The sequence below is a fragment of the Protobothrops mucrosquamatus genome, unplaced genomic scaffold (genome assembly GCF_001527695.2).
Source record: "Protobothrops mucrosquamatus isolate PMUCROS unplaced genomic scaffold, P.Mucros_1.0 scaffold77, whole genome shotgun sequence".
Classification (NCBI taxonomy): Eukaryota; Metazoa; Chordata; class Lepidosauria; order Squamata; family Viperidae; genus Protobothrops; species Protobothrops mucrosquamatus.
The window spans coordinates 1,128,151-1,149,533 of record NW_015386454.1 but is presented as its reverse complement, the minus strand read 5'-3'; the positions used below and the strand labels follow the sequence as shown (position 1 = coordinate 1,149,533).

The 21,383-nt window shown below is 37.5% G+C and overlaps 1 protein-coding gene across 1 annotated transcript in view; it reads right to left on the bottom strand.

Annotated features, from left to right (window-relative positions):
• Positions 1 to 21,383, bottom strand: part of LOC107284258 (E3 ubiquitin-protein ligase HERC2) — a 124,863-nt gene that overhangs the window by 65,772 nt on the left and 37,708 nt on the right. The window contains exons 14-27 of the mRNA XM_015812289.2: positions 18,621 to 18,872; positions 17,046 to 17,239; positions 15,402 to 15,602; positions 14,666 to 14,894; positions 14,453 to 14,577; positions 13,319 to 13,497; positions 12,081 to 12,265; positions 11,778 to 11,933; positions 11,292 to 11,477; positions 10,565 to 10,735; positions 10,366 to 10,469; positions 8,880 to 9,030; positions 8,063 to 8,277; positions 1,210 to 1,342 (exon numbers count right to left, since the gene is read on the bottom strand). Coding sequence (XP_015667775.1) covers positions 1,210 to 1,342; positions 8,063 to 8,277; positions 8,880 to 9,030; positions 10,366 to 10,469; positions 10,565 to 10,735; positions 11,292 to 11,477; positions 11,778 to 11,933; positions 12,081 to 12,265; positions 13,319 to 13,497; positions 14,453 to 14,577; positions 14,666 to 14,894; positions 15,402 to 15,602; positions 17,046 to 17,239; positions 18,621 to 18,872 — 2,481 coding nt within the window. The remainder of the gene's footprint in view (positions 1 to 1,209; positions 1,343 to 8,062; positions 8,278 to 8,879; positions 9,031 to 10,365; positions 10,470 to 10,564; positions 10,736 to 11,291; positions 11,478 to 11,777; positions 11,934 to 12,080; positions 12,266 to 13,318; positions 13,498 to 14,452; positions 14,578 to 14,665; positions 14,895 to 15,401; positions 15,603 to 17,045; positions 17,240 to 18,620; positions 18,873 to 21,383) is intronic.

The following is a 21,383-nucleotide window of genomic DNA, read 5'->3' as shown; positions in this document are numbered from 1 at the left end:
TGGGCCAATCTTTAGGTGTTAAGTCCGCTGTGGAAACGGAGCTAATAACGGAGTCTGTTCCCATGCCTGTGAAGACGTTGTTGGGTCTTCGCACCTTTCTCTTCCGCAGCGAGAGATAAGCCAGATGGCCAGAGGCACATTTCTTTCTCACCCCAGGTTGGCATCAAGGGGAGAATAGTTCAAAGAGCAAGCAGATAGAGGAAGTGGAGAGGATACATTGTAGCAGCTAAGCGAAAGGGCAATACACAAACAATTCCCCAAAAGCCTCCCCCCTCCCCCCACGAGTGTGGCAGAACCCAAAAAAGGAAAAGGAAAAAGAAAAAGGTCCCCCATCAAAGATATGGGTTCTGACAGTTTAAGAAGATTAACAGTTTAATTAAGAAAGTTTAATAGGATTAGGAGGAAAAGTTATCCAAATATGCACTAGACCAGGAGTCCCCAATTCCCCGGTCTGTGGCCCAGTGCCAGGCTGTAGCCCATTCAGAACTGGACCGTGGACGTGGTGGGCAAGCACACACATACAAAACTGTATTTGTGAAAGTGGCATGTGTGCATAGGGAAAACTATTCCCCCTCCCCAATGCCTCCATCGGTCCGCCAAGCTGTAAAGGTTGGAGACCACTGTGCTAAACTAAACACTTTGCAATTTGGTTTCCCCATAGTAAACTATGTGATGGGATAGGCATCCATCCTTCTTAGTATCTCTATTACTATGTGATGTATCTTTTTTACAACAACGGTAAGCATTTTTTCCCTCTGGATTTAAAGGTCTGCCCAGCTCAAACAATACAATTCAACAATTTGGAACCAACTCAACAATTTGAAAGCATGTTGACTAAATCCATATTGGTAAGAAACAAAGATTGTTGCATTCTGCTCCCCAAGAGAGAGGATCTTCTAAAATATTTAAAAATCTGTCTATTCTGTCCCAGCTCATCTTGAAGACTGGAATGCCAAAAGGTTGCATTATCATAGTAACCCCAAGTTTTCTATACAGTCTTATATTCCAAACGGAGATTAGAATAATAAGCAGCATTTTGACTGCAATATAACATACAGTACTTTGCCCATGCCATGCTAGAGCAATGTAGCCTTTAATAAGTTTTTAGCACCTCACACCTGATTGCATTCAATTATTGTCTCCTTCCTCTTAGTCCCCTATAATTTTTACAGTGCTACTCGGAGATAACTGTATGCCAAATACAGATACCTAAATCCTCATGCTTTAGAAGGCAACATAACAACAGACGTCCTACTTCTTCTACTGGGTGCTCAGGAGGGAATGTAATTGGTGTTGTCAAATGACACTGTTTGCAGTACCTCTCGACTTGACATAAGAAGTCCTAGACAAAAAAAATATATACACTTAGTAGGATTTATAACAATGTAGTAATCAAACAAAAGCAATTCAATGAAATCAAATAATTAAAAAGGCATTATGTGAATATCACATATTGGAATATCATATATCGAAATCTCAAGATAGATTCTCCTACATTCTCTTTTCTTACATACAGATGGAACCATATCGTCCCAAGTTAGGATAATAACTATATTCTTACCATACATAAAGACAATAATTACCACAACAAAAATACTTTCAGAAGTAACTGTCAGACAAATAGTTTTATAGTTTTATTTAATATTCTTTAACTGCAGTTTTTACAAAAGCAGCAAAGGTTTCTAGCTTATTGTTTGTCATAGTCACTCTGTGCAGTTATGCAGGATAATGTTCTTGCATGATCTAAGGAAGACATGGAACAAGGCTAGCCTCCGTATTACTTTTAGAACAAAAACAGCAGATATGGGGGGAGGGGGCTGAAAACACTAGAAAGAGAAATAAGATCATCACAAGGGACCCCTTTATTAGATTTTTGTTACATTTTTTAAATTGTTCAGGCTTTCCTATCTACCCCAGAAGTGATTATTGCCAAAAAGTGTCACCATCATGAAAAACAAGGACTAGGAGCATCAGATGGCATGCATTTTTATACTGTTTTGGAGAGCAGTGTTATTTTAAGTAAAGTTTGGTCTCCTGGACAAGTTGAGGTGGACTGGTGGAAAATTTAGCCTGACTTAGAATGGTCTCTGTATGGCAGGAAAACATACCATTTGATACTTGTTTATTTTCAAAATCTGATTGTATTTAATTTTTTTTTTGCTATGCTATTTGTTTCTGAGTTTCAATTTGTTCTGAAATTTGTACTGGAGTTCTGAATTTCTGCTAATATTTGTACAGGCTCAAAGAAGTGATATTATAAAGTTCAAAAGCCTTGTACAAAAGTTCTTGAAAAATTATTTTTCTTTTAGCAGCCCTTGGTTGTCTTTAGGAAATGGGTGTTTTATGATGGACCCTACTTGTGACACTCATTCTGGGAATAAGCAAATTCCATTCATTACAGCAATTATGGCATTGATAGGAAAAACTCAGCCCCTTACATGTTATAAGAATCCATTTATTTCCACTAGTATGATGTGTTTGGACCAGTAAGCACTTACTTGCAACCCTAAATAGTATATAGCCATGGTGGCGAATCTATGGCACATGTACCACAGGCAGCACGCGGAGCCATTTCTGGTGGCACGCAAGCCATTGCTGGGCCGAGCTGCTCCTTCCTCCTCTCTGCGCATGTGCAGCTTTCTGCATGCGCAGTCTGGGAATAGGCGAGAGGCTATAAAGGGAGCAACTTTCGGCAGAAGCAGCATTTGTTGCAGACATCAAGAGAGTGAGCACAAGTCGGAGCAGACAGCGAGCGAGCACGAGCCAACAGCAGTAAGTTTCAGTAACCAGCCACGCAGGGGAGGAGGAGGGGTGGCCGGCAGCATAGGGGGTGCCTTGCCTTGCCTTGGCCTCGTGGGCAACAGCAGCAGAGCGGTAAGAGCGGCAGGGGGTGCCTTGCCTCGGCCTCGTTCGGCGATGGCAGCAGAGCGGTAAGGGCAGCTGGCGGCCAAGGGGGTGCCTTGCCTTGCTTCGTGCTCCTTTAAGGCAGTGGCGGTAGAGAGCGGTATTGGCAGCTGGGGGGGTGCCTTGCCTTGCCTCGTGCTCCTTTAAGGGGCGGCCGCCATTAATGGCGGCAGGTGGATGCCTTGCCTTGTGCTGCTTTAAGGCGGCGGCGGTGGAGAGCGGTATTGGTGCCCGGGGGGTGTCTTGCCTTGCCTCATGCTCCTTTAAGGTGGCAGTGGCAGTGGAGAGCGGTATTGGCGGCCAGGAGGGTGCCTTGCCTTGCCTCGTGCTGCTTTAAGTTGGCAGCAGCGGCCGTTAATGGCTGCGACAGGGTGCCTTGCCTCGTGCTGCTTTAAGCAGCGGAGAATGGTATTGGCGGCCAGGGGTGTGCCTTGCCTTGCCTCATGCTCCTTTAAGGCAGTGGCGGCAGCCGTTAATGGCGGCGGGAGATGGTGCCTTGCCTCGTGCTGCTTTAAGGCAGCAGCGGTGGCCGTTAATGGCGGCGGGGGATGGTGCCTTGCCTTGGTTCATGCTCCTTTAAGGCAGCGGCGACGGCCGTTAATGGCAGTGGAGGGGGTGCCTTGCCTTGCCTCGTGCTGCTTTAAGGCGGTGGCGGTGTCTGAAGCTGCCTCAGCTGGCCACTGACCTCAGCAGGCCCTAATGAGGCAGCATTCACACACTCACCGGCTGCCCAGCATCTTGGGGCGGTGCCAATGGTAAGGGGGGGCGGCCTGGTGTCTGAAGCTGCCTCAGCTGGCTGCTGGCCTCAGCAGGCGCCAACAAGGCAACATTCACACACTCACCAGCTGCCCAGCCACTTGGGGTGGTGGCAATGGTGAGGGGGGGTGGCCTGGTGTCTGAAGCTGCCTCAGCTGGCTGCTGGCCTCAGCATTCACACTCACCGGCTGTCCAGCCTTGTGGCAGCAGCAAGGGGTGGGCGTACATGTGCCAGAATATGAAAAATGGTCTTATAAGTCGCTTTTTAAAGTGCTGTTGTCACTTCAAACAGTCACTAAGTGAACTGTTGTAAGCTGAGGATTACTGTACTTTATCACTTTTTTCCTTTTGGGGGGGGTCATCAAGTTTACATCAAGCTTTTGACACCTTGCTAGGCGACTGGAAAAGCCCTGTTAGAGTACCCAGATTGCAGCTACTTTCTTGCAGGTATGTGGAATGGCGTGGGACCCACAGGGTTTGCAAAGTTAAGTGAGGAAGCTGGTCACAGCTTATTAGGAAAGATAAAATAGACAACCAAGAATGCTTTATTGACCATTCTTCGTCCAAATTTTATATCAGTTGCATCTGCTAATACACGCGTTCTGTTTCAGATTTCTCTGCTATTTTCAGTATCTGGTAAAATGAATGAGTATTTTTCCAACAACCTGTAAAATCCAAGACACTGCTTTCACTGTTTAATTCTCCCCTCCTAGATTGTTGATTCAGGGAATATCTATTTCTTTATTGTCAACTCTTAGTGTTAGTTATTTAGGGATAGATTTGTATTGGTTGCTTCATTTTTTTTAAATTTTGTGTTTTTGTAGACTCCAGGTCTTGTACACCCACCCAAAAATGACTACAGCCAAAAAAATAAAAAACAGCTAGTGGAAGATCATTCCAAGAGGCCTGGACACAGTCATTTGGAGTGATTGAACGCAGTGGGAAAGCATTATGTGTTCTATGCAACGAAAGTGTTGTGTGTCGCACATGAAGTGTCAGACGGCACTTTGAAACCAACCACAAAAATGTTGCCCAACTTGGTGATAATGAAAGGAAGGAGTTTCTTGAAGGGAAATTGAGGAGCTATCATTCCCAGCATCTTAGTTTTTCCAACTATCTTTCCAGAACGAATCATCTGACAGCTCCAGTTTTAAAATTTCACTGTGCATAGCAAAACATGGTAAGCCCCTCTCTGATGGGGATATTATCAAAACGGCCATGTTGTCTGGGAGTGATTCTCTTTTTCATGATTTCCCAAACAAGGATAAAATTATTAAACGCATCTCTGAGATACCACTGAGCAGAAATACCGTGAAAGATAGAGTCCAGCGCATGGCAAGTGATGTTAGTCAGCAGCTCATCACTGACTTACAAAAGGAACCCTGTTACTCCATGTGCTTGGACGAAAGCACAGATATCAATAATCATGCAATCTTATATAAGAAAACTTATATAAGATGTTTTATAGATGGCATATGACACCAGTTCACTTAGCGAAAATGTTTAAAAATGTTTCGGATATCTGCTGGAAATGTAAACAACAGCCAGGCACTTATTACCATGCTTGGTGGACATGCCCTATCGCTAAGAAATATTGGTCTAAGATCCATAGATGGTTGGAAAAGATGATGAAACTACAGATAGAATTTAAACCGGAATTGTTTTTGTTAGGAATATTAAGACCTGATTATGGTAAAGAGAATGACTACTTGATATTGCATGTTTTAACTGCTGCAAGGATAGTATTTGCCCAATTTTGAAAAAATGAGAACTTACCATCTGACCAGATTATAATTACTAAAATTTTAGAGTGTGCGGAAATGGATAGACTAACATTAGAAATGAAAGAAAAAGATGATTCAATTTATTTTAGAACTTGGGAAAAATTTTATCAATGGGTAGAGACACGTTAGAACTTGAAGGATTCAATATCTTAGAAGAGATGACTGATTTTTAATCGAGTTCTAACTAACATTTTGATGATATGATTATTTTTCTTGATTTACTGATTTTCATTTGTTACTTTTGATTGTTAAGATTTTTTGAGATTATATTAGTAGTGTTTACTTAATAGATCAACCTATTTGTTTACTAATTGTTTTTAATATGTTATAGTCCAGGCTTTGTTAAAAATGGTTGAATATGATATTTACTCACTATTATGATCCGGACGGTAGCTTGTTTGTTGAAATATGTGATTGTACCTATCCCTATTTTACCCTAATTCCTTATTCCCTTCCCCTTCCCCTTTCCTTCCACCCCTCCCTTTACCATACCTGTATTGTTCCTATTTTTCCTTATCTATATAAACTTAATAAAATTTTGTTTAAAAAAAATCATGCAAGGCTGGCAGTAATTTTGTATTATGCTGTTGGTGACATCATGAGAGAAGAGCTGCTGAAACTGATGTCTTTGCCTGAAAGAACACAAGGTGTAGATATATACAATGCTGTGAAGGAAGCTTTTTTGTCACAAGACATAAGACCAGAAAAGGTGGTTTCAATTACAAGTGATGGAGCACCTTCTATGGTGGGGGCAACATCTGGTTTCATACAGTTGTTTCTTCAAGAAACAAAACATCAAATCATTCAATTCCATTGCATTGTACACCAGGAAGCTCTTTGTGTCAAGGAAAGCAACAAAAAATTTGACTATGTCCTCAAAGACGTCACAAAAATAGCGAATTACATCATGGCTCGTGCTCTGAATAGTCGGCAATTTCAAGTACTTCTTGGAGAGGTTCAGGCACAGTATGATTGTTTATTTATGTACAATAATGTCCGGTGGCTGAGCAGAGGACGAGTCCTGGAGAGATTTGTGGCCTGCTTGGATGAAATTAGGCTGCTTATGCATGAAAAAGGCCAAGAATATCCACAGCTCACTGATATGGTCTGGCTTACCAACTTCATGTTTTTTACAGACTTTACACACCATTTCAGTCTACTCAACAAACAATTACAAGATGCAGGGGAAACAGCAGAAAGGATGTTTTGTGATATCAAAACATTTGAGAGAAAACTGCAGGTTTTTGAAAGAGACCTTGAAAGTGGCCAGCTGAAATATTTTCATAATCTAAAAGTTCATTTAGAAAATTCTACAACATTTGCAGACAAACCTACAAGCCACCAGGAAATCTACAAGGAATTTTCAGCATTGTAGCAGCTGCAAAGGTAAATTTTAGTAACAGATTTTCACAGTTACTAAGATGGAGACAACCCTTTGTTTCCTTACTTCTCCAGATAAAGCCAAATTTGAAGAACTTGATCTTTCCTGCTTAGAGTGGTTAGATTTAGGAAATCTGGAAATGGAGCTACTGGAATTTCAAGAAAACGCTATCTGGAAAAATAAATTCTGTGACCTGCGTGAAACACTAGAGAAGATGGAAGGGATGACAAAGGACAGCACAGTTAGTTCTGAGAATGAAATCCTCAAAGTGTGGAATTCTCTGCCAGATAATTTTAAATCCATGAAAGCACTTGGGATTGCTTTCCTTACTTTGTTTGGATCATCTTAAGCTTGTGAGCAGCTGTTTTCAGCTTTGAATTATATAAAATCTGACATGAGAAGCAGACTAACAGATGACCTGAGTGCTGCATGTGTTGCTCTCAAACTTACAAACTATGAGCCAGGGGTAGATAAATTATCAGCAGGCATACAACAGCAAAAATCACATTAATTCTTCATTGAGGATTGGCGGGGGGGACTGTTTGGTTTTTATTCCCCTCCCATCTGCTGGGTGGTTGCAGCAGGTTTTGGTCTCTTCTGTCGTGCTTTGAGGTTACCCATGAAGCACGTTTGTTTTGGGGGGGATCCCCACTCTGGTTGCTAAGCTTGCTTAAACCCTCTTCCACCTCCTCACTGGAGCCCCCCTTTGTCTGCAACCAGCCCCTGCCCCAGCCCCAGCCTCGTCTTGGCCCATGGCAATGGCACCCCTGCCCTGGCCCCCTCCCTTGCCTCACCTCACCCTGCAGGACGAGCCTCCTACCCACTGGCCCACCCGTCAGAGAACCCCTGGATCTCCCCCAATCCTGCCCGGCCCCCACAGGCATCCCTCCCAGGAGCGACATCGAGGTGGCCATGCCCACCCAGGCCATGCCCACCCACGCTGCCATGACTACCATGGCCATGCCCACTCAGTGGCCACACCCACTCAGTGGCCACACCCCTGACACCCGGCAATGCATAACTGGGTTTCGGGTTGTAATTTGGGTACTCAGTCTCTAAAAGGTTTGCCACCACTAGTATATAGTAATTATCCCCACTACACTGTTTAAAACTTGGGATATCAAATACTTTAGTGTAACAATGGAACAGTCCAAAGATTTATAAACACCAACATTTAAACTAGCAATTCCAGTGCCCTGAACAGCCCATCTTTAATCTTAAGACAAGGTACTCTTACCTTCACAGTATGATCCTGAATATTGTTGTCTGCAATAGCTTGCAGAAAAGGCTGTGAGTGGTCAGTCAAAGTTAGTCGATGGGAATACAGCTTTGATTTGTTTGGTGTGGTGTTGCCGGGAGAACTACAGTGGTCTTCATCCTTTTCTTCATTGTAACTATAATGTATCTGACTAGTTTGCAAGCCTCCAGAAAAAATAGAGGACTTCAACCACTCTATAAGGAAATACATTTAAACATTCTATTTTATCATACTATTTTTGTAACTTTGTTTAGTAATTATTTAAAAATAAACTTAAAAGAAAAGTATTCAAAAGCAGAAGTTTCTTTGATTGTTGAGAGCTGTCCAGGATTGTTGGGAGTCAGGAGGTATACAAGTTTAATAAATTGCTATTGTTTTTGTTATTGCCAAATTTTAAGGGATAAGCTTTTTAGACAGTTTCTTGAGAAATGCAGGGATTTTATTTCATCCATTTGCCTATATAATTCTAGTATTAACATAAAGCTTCTAATACTAAAGCAACACTATCAGCCTACCTAGTTCAATAAAATGTATTCCCAACTGGAAATATTTCCCATAATCTGAGACACTGTTCATTCTTTACTAAATATTAAACAATTTTTGTTTATTTAAATTAGAAATGCCAGGGAGTAAATCTGGCATTTTTAAAAACAAATAATGCAGTATATCATAGAGAACAATGTATTTCTTGAATCTTAAAAAATAGCTCTTATTTTTAATAAGTTCACTGGATTACAGAACATAGACTAACCCGTATATACATTTACATTTAAAGTAAAACTGTAAAAATTCTTACTGGCACATTCTATCTCCACCGGAGAAAGCGGTGTACTCATTGCTAGATAAGAAGCATGTAGACCAAGAAGCAGGCCTAAATTTCTTTCAGTGTCTATGAGAGGGGATGAGAGACTGCCAGTATCTGGTGTTGTGATCACTTCCTGATCAGGCTACAGAAAGAAAAAATAAACAAAACCAGAAGTCAATCAACTCCTTGATGAATAAGCTGTGATTAAATAGTGATGATCACACTTTATCAACATCTTTAATTTAGCATTCAGCTATCGAACTATAGCAGAGCTATAGCATATTGGAGACATAAGAGAAAAAATTAATAAAGGAGGAAGAACTACATAGAAAGAGCAAGAACTACAATAAATCCAGAAAACCACTATTTCTGCTCCTTGATTCATTCTTGTTTTGTCAACTGCAGTGAATGAAAGGGAAAAAGAGTTTACATATACTCTATTACATATGCAATCTATGTAATTGGGTTTTTCAGTGTATCAGATGAAACTAATTTATTCTTTAAATTTGCACAGAAATCAAACATAATTTGTAATGAAAGCTGATATGATTTTAAATCTATATTGTAGAAATGTTAAGAATAAAACAGACTTTAGCTTTTAAAACATTAAGTAATTCAAAAAGGATAACAATTGTTCCAGGATACTTCTGAATTTTGAGTTTCTTTAAATTCAGTGTAGATCTGCATCTGAAATATATTTGGTATTAACTAGGGATTATTTCCATATATGGCTTTCATTATCCAAACAGTTGAATTATTTTTGCTTTGAAGCTATAATAATGATAAATCACAATTCAAACATAGGTAATCCTCGACTTACAATTGATTGCTTAGGGACTGTTTAAAGTTACAACAGATCCCCCTCCTCAAAAGCTCCATTTAACAGGCCATGTATCCATATAACCAGGAGTCCTAATAGTGGTTAAAGTGCAGTATTACAGGCAAACTTTGCCCACAGCCTGGAATTCAATCCTGATGGGGCTCAAGGTTGACACAGCCTTCCATCCTTCAGAGAATGGTAAAATGAGGAGCCAGATTGTTGGGGGCAATATGTAGATAATGCTTACACTGTAAACCATCCAGAGAGTGCTGAAAAGCACTATATGGCAGTACATAAGCCTAAATGCTGTGGCTATTACAGTTTTATCATAGACACCAGAGGTGGGTGTCATTAACTGAGGCCATCTTGCTTAACAGCCATTGCCATTTGCAACTATAATGAGCAGGCTCCATTATAGTCATAACTCAAGGACCTTCTGTACCAATACAAGGCATTTTCAGAGGAAAATAGAAAGATGAGCTGTCAAAGAAGTTAGTCTTTATGAACCTAAGAGGAAATTGGATTAATTCATGAATAATTTTTCAATGTGATGTGAAAATGCAGATACGTGCCATACTTGTTATGGCACAGGATTCACTAAAAATATTTTTTATCTTACTTGGCTCAAGTTTGAGATCATTTCTCTAAGGTTGTTACCTCCATATATTGGCCAACACAGAAAGCATGCATTGATTCTCTTGTATCCTCAAATTGCAAAGCTGCCTCCAAAGCAACAACTGGATCTTCTCCTGCAAACTGGGCTAAAAAAAACCAGAAAGCAATCAGTTTAGAAAGCACAGCAATTAAACTACAACTTGACTTTGATATTTGCTTTAATAAAGTAGTGGAATCTCACCAAGTATACGACTCCCTGTTAATGATTGGGTTTGGAAATCTTTTATATCATACACTTTGCCATCAATCACTGTCCAAAAGCCACCATCTTTATTGTGGTTTTCCAAGTCAGCTTTTCGTATAAGTGTCACTTCCTCATTATTTCTGCAATTCTGTCCTGTAAAGAATGTACCTAAGAGATGAGCAAAAAATATTAACTATGGTTTGTGACTAACTCTCCAACTGAAAAGAGTAAAACCAAAGAAGTAGGAAAGCACAACTTAATCATGTATTCCACTGTAAATATATTTTGTGACATGCTCTTTTTCTAAAATCATAGATTTGAAAGAGCCATTTAGGCCAACTTCCCATTTAATTCAGGAATCCAAATTGTAAATGCATCCAAAGTCTCTTCTTAATGACAGAAGATGAACAGGAGCTAGCTTTCTCATTAGGAAGTGGGGGTTTTAATAATTAAATCTGAATTGGACTTAAGATTGTTATACCATGCTCTGCATCCTGAGATTAAAAACTGATACAGCATTCTTGCAGGAAGCTATCACATCTTCCACTCATCTTTTTCCTTAGTTAAAAATATTCTTAATCTTGCAAGACCTAATTAACAATTTCTAGGACCAAGAACAGTGCTCATAAAGGGGTCTGCTAATTCAAAATAGAGAAGAAATATCTAAAATCTATCTGAAGACGTATGTTAAAAACATTTTAAATATTTTCAGGAAAGAACATACCCATTATTCCAGGCCAAGCTAAGTCTTCATTGTCATCTCTGTCTTTACCAGGAGCTAAATGGCTAAATCTGTCCAGATGTTCTAATAAGCCAGCTAATAAAGAAATTGCTCCAGCTTCCTGAATAAGTCCAGGATTTTTACTGAGAAGGAGTACTACAGATACCACTAACTCTGGAAGGAGTACACCTAAGGAGAACAAAATGTTTAGTAACAATATAATAATATATTTTGTGCATCCTCCCAACACATTTCAAATGGCTCAGATCCAGGCTTGCAAATCAGCAAAATGATAAATTAGGCCATTTTTACTCATTCCCGATACACAGATGGTCTTCAATAACAGCTCATTAAAAAAAAAACCTCCCCCTTTCTTGGCACAATCAATTTATGGTTCTAAATGTGTGCTACAAGATCTATGTCCATTAGGTTTCTTATGTTTCATTTATTACAAAGTGATAAAATGGAATTAAAACAATGCATCAGTACCTGTTAAATCCCCATCTACAACACGAGATACTTCTGCAAAATGCCTATGGCTAATAGAAGCAATGCTAGTTGCTACAGGCAAAATATCTCCAATATGGGTACACAAAAGGGCTGTGTATTTCTTTAACAGAGAACCAACTCCTAGAAGCTCAGGACCTGTCAAGAAATGGAAGTATCACATTCTGTTCATCATCACAGTATTTAATCTCAGCAAAATTTAGAGGAAACTCATGTGAAATGGCTATCTAATCCAATAGCAAGTGATATATAATTTCAATACTAAAATAAATATGCTATACTTACTGTATGTATTAGAGACCTGTCCAAAATGATCTCCTGGATATAACTTACTAACAAGCAAGCGCTGAAAACGCAGCAGTAAGTCCAAAGAAGCAGACCTTTCTTTATTATAATGTTCATGGTCTAAACAAGAAGAAATAGGACGAGCCACGTCTTTCAATTTAGCAATAGTTTGTGAAGCAATGTTCCTGATGGGAATAATATTTTAAAGAGGCTTTAAAAAATAAACAAAAAAGGTCACTAATATTTTGTTGATCTGTCTTAAGACACTATTTGGCATCATGTCCCAAATCTGTAATTACATCTTCCTCATTCCTCCACTCAGTGTTTTGTTTCTATGAAACATAAGTGTCAACATAATAAACCACTGATAAATAAGTATTGTTTTCAAACATTGTGTAATATCTCTTATTTTTAATCTATTGTAATCTATAAATCAAATAAATAAAAACAGAAACTTGAAATTTTATAAAATACAACTTTAGAAATATTACATTTAAAGAATATTTTATTATTATTTAAACTTCAACATATTAACCATAGTCTGCAATGTCAAAAGTTGCTTAAATAATCAATAGGGGAAAATCTACTTCAAAGATATAAGTATTTCACTAAATACAGTACATAAGCAACAGAGAGCAGTTTACACACACACACAAACACAAAGATCCTTCTTTGGACAACAGCAAATCAGCCATCCTGGAGAACAACAATGAGCATGTGCATGATTGATGGATGCTGTGGCCCAGCACCAGAAGCCATAAAGTATAGAAAGACTGCTAAAGGGTAACTTTTAAAACGTTTTTAACACTAAGAATTGGAGACAGATTTTTTTTTTTCTGTCTCCAAGGCCCTGAAATTTGCTTGTAAGCCTAGGGATGGGGGTAACGTGTAGTTTAAGAACCCCTGACCTAAGGGCTTGGCTGTGGCCTATATCTTTAAAACAAACAAAAAAAGAAAGTGGAACCCACAGATCATGCTACTATCTGATATCAAAAATCCTATTTCAAAAGCTTGAAATACGAAGACCAAAACTGTCCAGGTTTGCACAAGTTTACAGCTCAAACAGCAAGCTTAGCAGAAGTACCCTTAATCAGGACACACATAAAATGATTTTTAGCCCAGTCTTTATTCTCAACACTGCATGCTTCTTAGACAAAAGTAGACAAATATGAAATCAAAAATTAAAACATGAAGAGGAACAATAATTCTAAGACAGCTTTGTTATCAAACCAGAATACCTCAATAATTGCTGGATTAATTGAACCAAGGGCAAGCTTTGTTTTCCTGCAGATTCATAGATCCCAGTATTAATGAGGTCTTTATCTAATGGTGTCTTGTTCCTGTGAAGTGTTGATGCATTTGCTTCCTGCTCATCAATTTCTTTTTCTTTCTGAGCTTCTTTTTTTGCCTCAATATCCTACAAAGCAAAAGATTTAAGTGAAAGCATTGAACATTTTCATTGTTATGTCCATTAAATAAGAGATGTAATCCCCCAACCCCTAATGATTTATTGACTTTAGGTGCACAGAAAGCCTTTGACAACGTCAATTGGCAATTTATGGTTCAACAACTAAACTATATGGATTTTGGAGAAATTTTTATGGATATAATTCAAACAATTTATCATAGACAAACAGTTAAAATAATTGTGAATAGAGATTGTCTAGAGAATTTCAATATTAAAAAGGGCACAAAACAAGGATGTCCATTATCCCCACTATTATTTATCTTAACTTTGGAAGTGTTGAACTGGAGAAATGTGATTATTGAGTCCCCTGTCACAGAGTTAGTTAGAGTTACTATGGTAGTACACTCTAAAACAAAATGGTTCTCTTGTGTAGGCACCAACCTATTTTTATTCCACATTCAAAACTCTGCCTACTTTCCTACAAACACTGTTACCACATTAGATTAATGGATTTTTCTGGTGAACCAGAAACTAAGACCTCCAACATGAATATAAGTATAATCAGGCTTTAGAAGAAAAATAAGCTCCTTGAACTGAAGTTAGAAATTAATAATCAACTAATGTAAATCATGTAAAATTGATAGAATATTAATATCTACTGCACAAGGATTTCCATATTCCTTATTATTTGCAGTTTGGGCTGCTGTTGCTAAATCAGCATAAATGAGTTAAAAATGCCAGCTGTATTAACTACATACAGTACTACCTCAGGAACATATTTGACCTTCTAAGTTTAATTTAACCATAATCCTTTATTTATAGATTACCGGATTTCCCAATCCATAGTACTTCTAGTTAATGGGATAGACTATGCAATAATCTACGTATACCATTTATTGAACGGTAAATGACAATCCTTTCCCCTCATAAACATTGCTAGCCTAAACATTCATAATTTACCTACCTGAATTTCTGCAGTAATAGCAGCATTCAAAGCAGATTCTAGACCCCCATCAGCCATCAAACTTCCAACCAGTAGATCAATCATAAATCTACGACCTGGACTCACATTTGTTTCATTCCCTGAAACTAAAAGTTAACAACACTTTTGTAATGTATGATGTATGAACAATGTCTTTTTCTGTGTTATTTTCACATATCTGTGAATGAAGCATACCTGTACTGGGTAAAAGTGCCGAAAGAGCTCTTGCTCGTTCCTCTGCAGTTGGTAGCAACACAGACCATCCACTCTGCAACACTGCTTGGGCAGCTGACTGCACAGTATTAAGCACACCAGCATTACTTGCTAAAGTCACTACTGTCTGCTTCAGGCTGTTGAGCAAGACACTGCCTAATCCCAAGCCAAGGCATTCAGGATCAACTTGGTGACTAATTGCCGCATGAAGCTGAAAGACAAGTACAGATAACTTATAAAAAATGAAGCAAATTCAAAAAATAATTCTAATGCTGTAAAATAAATATACATAGTTGCGAATGTTAAACATTTACTAAGGAATATGCTTCTAATGTATGTGAAAAGTTGATTAATATATTAAAATATGTTATAAACACAATCCCAATTACATGGAAAAGGAGTATTGGCCTTGAAGTATGGTACTAGGATCAAACTAGGATCAAACAGAATAATAGAGTTGGAAGAGTCTTTGAAGGATTAAGACCCAGGTAATTGACATGATAATTACCTAACCATAGGCAAGCTACAGTTTTAAGGTGCAGTCTACAATACTACTATGATAATAGCTGTCACTCTTTGAGGCCTATGCAAAGATAGTAACAAATAAAAAATAAAGGGTTTGGAAATTAGCAAGTCAATGTTAATTCCAACTAATTCAATAGTTAATTACCACAACTGAGATTCTAAGACTCCATTCTGAATGTGCTATTTAAAATACCTGCAGCCTTAGAAGATTCAAAGTAGCCACAGCCATACATTCTTTCTCCTGTGGAGGTGGCCAGTCAGAACTGCCATCCATTCCTTCTGTAACTTGTCTCAATAGAAGATCCAACTGTTCAAATGTCATTGAGCAAACATCTACCACAAAGGGGACACGTAAACCAATTGACCATTCTGAACAAGACGACCAGGCAAAGCTCTGCAAGGAAAAGAAAAATCAAAACAAATTAGGATTAAACATTATTTTCTCTGGGATGTAGAACTGCTGGAAGATGCTCCCTTAGTCATCTCTCTCTAAAAGCTATCAATTTTTAAATAAATTATAGGGGAAAATAAATGTGTATTGAGTAAACACAGTTTAGGGCAAAGTACACAATCTAAAATGTAGGAGCCTCACAATCAGCTCCCTAAAATCTAATTAATTAAGTGTAATTCTGCCTGTCACAACTGAAAGATTATTTTATTTAAAATATCATGAAATATACTAAGACATCCATGGAAGAAAATAATAAAAATTGAAAACAAAAATAGAAAAATATAACAAATATATACACAACAAAAAACATTAAAAACAATTGCTGTGACAAATCAAGAAATGCAATCAATAAATAGGTAGCAATATTTCACAATTTAAGCTTTACTCCTCAATTCAGTTTACATGTTCTCATAAAACATTACCAAGTAATACTTTTAATAATATCAAAGTGGTAAATTATCTATTACTGAAGAATAATCATATTGAGTAGTTCTGATTCTAACTGCAATAAAATATAGATGAGATGGAATCAAATGTAAAGTTTGCCTAAACCAGAAATCAAATTTAGTTTTTGCCTAAAGTAGTGACCTCCTAGTTTGAGTAATATAATTTCCAGCAGCCTATTCAAAGGCCAAGTTTAGCCCCTGGCCTAGCTAAAAGTAACTGAATCCTCTGAGGATAGCTGATCCAATTTTACTTTGAGTTAGGTGAGAAAAATCTAATCATTTTTCAGATCACGATTAAATTTTCACCCTGCAAGTTGCCCTAGGAATGAATCTATTTCCAGGACCCAAAAGCATAACAGAAGACACATAAGCCCTACTTTTTAAGTAATATGCGGAGCTTGGGAAAGAGAAGCGAAGGTGTTCTATTCCTGAATTTTCATCCAACACTGATTTAGAAATTACATTTTAAAACAAGCTTTTGTACCAAAGGAAACTGCTGTCTCTGTATCCCTAAGTGTAATTCTGCTTCTGTTTTATCAATCATCTTCACCAAGAAAAGTTTGTCTGTGGGGGTGTTATTTGAAGAAGTGGATTCTAACATGGAAACATCATGCAAATAACTAATCCTAAAAATCCCAAAATGCCACTTCAAATTACTCTACACTCACACATATGCAAACTCAGAAATGATAGTACAGCTGCTATGCAGTCGTGATCAAAATGCAAATTTGAAGTGCAATGAAAGTTAAAAGTACTGAATAGCCATATTAGTAAAAACAGGTGGCACATGTGAAACATAAAATATATAAATCTTAAATATACAAAGAAATCATTGTCAAAACGGATGGGTTAGATATGAAGCATAAAATAGAAACATGTTCTTAAACCAGTTCCCCAACCCTGTTTATAACCTCATGAGCACTGTAAAGGGAAAACTTACCTGGGCTGGTCCACAGGCAATACCAACAATGTGCTTTGAGTCCAGTCCTGGAAGAGCAGTTGGCTCCGGTTTAGTAATCCTCAAAGTGTCAAAATGCTGGCACTGATCATTGCTTCCCCAGCTATAGACTTCACTATCTTCTGTGAGGGCTAAACAGTGAGTAGAGCCAGCTACTACATCTATAACTTTTTTTCCTGAACGCAAAATGATGAAACAAAAATTATAACAATAATTACTCTCATTATAACCTGAAAGACAAATTAAAATAAAACACTTTAAATCTGATCTTGAAATCATTTTAATTATATTTCGGCATTATTCCATTAGGAACAATGGCTACTAGGTTTCTCCTTTTTGAAGCTAATATCTATGAGGGGTCCTTGGTACTCTCTGAGTTTGCTTGTTTTCTTGCAGACATTTCATTACCGAAACTAGATAACATCATCAGTACTACTGAGACTAGCACTGATGAATCATCAGACTAGCACTGATGATGTTGCCTAGTATGGATAATGAAACGTCTGCAAGAAAACAAGCAAGCTTAGAGAGCATCAACGACCCCCTTTTCAATCCTGAGCTACAAATATTCTCCTTTGTTAGTATCTATTGCTGTAGACTAAAAACCAAGGCCATTCCTGAGAGGCCAACCAGATGACAGTAAGAAATAGGGCGTAAGAAATAGTCCATCTTCCAAAAGGTCTATAAAAATAACCACTCATTGTGATATGATAATTGTAATGTCTAATTCTTTTTTAAAAACCAGCTAAATCTGTAACCAACAACTTAATTGTGGAAGCCATCTATTTACACTTTTACAGTGTAGATAATTATTACAATTTAGTAAGCATCTTTTCCCCTGAAAGAACAATATTCTTACTCTTTGCTTCTGTTGTCTTTAACGTACTAAAATCTGTCTCATTTCATAACTATATAATTTCTATAAACTTTATGTATACTAAAAAAGCAAATGTAGAATATGAAAAAAGAGTGACTGTGTCAAAACTGAATTCTGATTGCAGGAAGCAAACTATCCCTTATCATTAAAAAAGGAATACATTGGATTTTTTCTTATATCATGAAGTGTGGTTTTTACCATTGTTTTATTATATATTTAAATTAGTTTTCATTATTCAAAGGAACTGATATATGTAATTTGTGCCCAATTCTAACTTTTATGAAAGCATTCATGGATAAATCGCGCACATTCATTTATCATTTTAAGGAGCTAAGGAGTCACAAAGTTTGAGAACTCTTTTTAGAGCTGCCATGAAATGCTAGCTATGTGCCCACATATGTTCAAGAGTACTTTTGTTCTTTGGAAACAACAGTTTGCACAAAAATCCTAGCATGTTAATTACAATATTCCACATATTATCAAGTTAAAAAACAAAATAATTTTCAGTTAGAGAAGATTTATCTTGGTAGAAGACATTGACTCTTGATCAATAAGAATTATTCCATACACTGAAAAATGTTGCTTGGATAACTGTCTGCCTAAGATAGGCATTAAGTTAACATTTTCTGAGAATTATCAATTTCTATACTATCATATCAAGCAATTTCCTCTTCACTCACCTTGCAAGCCTTCCAGCAGTTTGGGAAAACGAACATGTTCTTCCGTTCCATGCCCAAGCCTCTGATTGTCTCCTTTTCCCCACGAGTACACCTGTCCATCTTTTGTTAGAGCAAGTGAGAACTGACTCCCACAGCGTACTTTAACAACATCCAAGTCCTGAAGTTTTTCTATCAGTTTGGGAGTTTTGCAGCCATCGCTGCCACCTCTTCCTAATTTCCCATAATCTCCATCTCCCCAAGACCATACTTGACCTGGAAAAACAGATCTCACTAAGGGTAACGTAATAATAGAATAAACAATATTTGCATTTCCAGGCAATGGAACATTACAATTAAAGCAACATGAAAGTAGATATAGATTTTCGGTTTTGCGCCTGTAGCGCATGGCCACGCAACGGACCTCTGCTCCCCACGGCTAGTTTCATCATGCTAGGGAAGGGGTAGGCAGGTAGCTATGCTGACTCAGGAATTCTGGGAGTTGAAGTCCATGAGTCATAAAAGAGCCTACCCCTATGCTAGGGGGACCCTAGATGGGTCCGAAGTCGCCCTAAAGAGGTGACCGTGAAGGAGGGACGCCCCGTTGATCACGAAGTGACGGCAATCGCTTCGTATGATCCAGGGAAAGACCTCCAAACACGACAGTAGAAAGGCTAGCATGAGATCAGCATCTAACCCAAGCTACTTGCAGCCGAAGTCCCAGAGCACGAACCTGAACATCGTTGAACAGTGTGCTTGGAATTGGTGAGAGTACTGATCTTCTTTCTTCTATCTACTAATTAAATCCTTGAAAAGATCCCCAAAGCAAGAAAACTTCCAGAAGTGAAGGGAGGGGACTATATCCCCATTCCCTTACAGATGGAAGTGGCGAATTAATATTAAAGGAAGAAAGAGATATACTAAAATTTGATTTAAAATACTACAGTCTGGACAAATTTAGGAACTAAAAAAACTGTCAAGATTATACCCTAAAGAAATTTTGATGGAATTATAAAAATATATAACAAAAATAACTTTTTGATTGGAAAAAAACTGAAAAAAAGAAATAACTGCTGACATCTAGTGGAGAATCAGAGAATAGAACACTAACAATAAGGACTCAGAAATTGGCAGAATGCCTAGAAACAAAGAAAAAGTTGTTCCTTTGAATTGCAAATAGCCTTGAAGACAGCTGGGAACAAAGGAAGAGCCAGCTATAAGATTAAAAAGTGTCTGAAAGAAAAAAAAACAAACACCTGGACTGTTGTTTAAATCTAAGACCTGTTTATGGAAAAGAAAAACCTTGGCTTTTTGGCTAATTCTTTTAGAGAAGAATCTGCAGGAAGGATTTAAAGTGGCTTAACACACTGAACTGTAATTTTGACTGACTGATAAATTAACTTTTGAATTAAAACATTGATGAAAGATTATTTGAAGGGAGGAGACAACATGGATGTCACATATGTATCAAAAAATGACAGGACGCCACATTCAATATTTTCTCCTGAAGGACTTAGCCTGGAAAATCAAGGGCCTCCGAAGCAATACTTCAAGGCAAGATAAATACTTTCCAGGAGGAAATATATATAATGTTAGGACAAATACAAATGACAATAGACTCAAACCATGAGGAAATTTGAAACAACTTTGATGACTTAAATAAGCATATTTCCAATCTAAATCTACAATTAAAAAGCACCCAGGAAATAACAACAAATGGACAAATAAATCAGACAGCAGACTACAAATTAGAAGAGTATGATCAAATTGATGAAATAACAAAGGAAAAGAATTACAATTTGACACAAACAGGAAAAAATCTACAAGGTTCTGATACAACAAGAGAAATTGAATGGACTATAGAATTATCATGAGAACCATCAAAGTTTGGGAGACAAAAAGTATTCATTTTACTTACTTCATCTTTTATATTCCCAACAATATTTGTAAAAATACAAGAACTGCTGGGTAAGCGGATTACATCAACTTGGAAAATTACTCAGCAAAAGAAGAAGACCAGAGACAGATACAAGAGATTTGACTCGCCCTACCAGATGGACTATTATGTGAATAAACATTTGTTTGAATATGGCTAAAAGAACAGAGAATTTTGAACATAAAGGGGCCTTATAACAAGAATGATAAGTGATTTAAGTAAGATAGTATGTTCTATTATATACGAAATGTTAAAATAGCAGGTTGATATAACTTTTATTAATATAAGGGAAATATAAACTGATTAAAAAGCATGTTATATCTAGATACTATAAGATAGATAAAAAGTATAGTATTTTTATAATGCATGACATAAAATATTAGGATGATATATCTAAATGGGAAAATTTGGACAGTTAGATGACTAATATGAAGAAATTATGACTGATAAGAATTGGATTGAATATAAGGGAATTTAAGCAAACAAAAATTATAAAAATAGGATGCATGCTGAACTAATGAGATGATGATTATGAGAATAATATAGGCTGAAAAAATGTTATATAGAGAGATTATTATTTGTATAAATATAAAAAATACCTATATCTAATCATTTATATATTCAAAATATTAAGAATTATATTTTGGCTAAGATTGGAGAAGGAAAATACAAATGGGAGAAAGGAAGTGGGGTGCCCAGGGCTCTGTTCTGGGCCCAGTGCTCTTCAACATCTTCATCAACGATTTGGACAAGGGGATAGATGGGGAACTCATCAAATTTGCAGACGACACCAAGCTGGCAGGAATAGCCAACACTCCAGAAGACAGGCTTAAGATACAGAAGGATCTGGA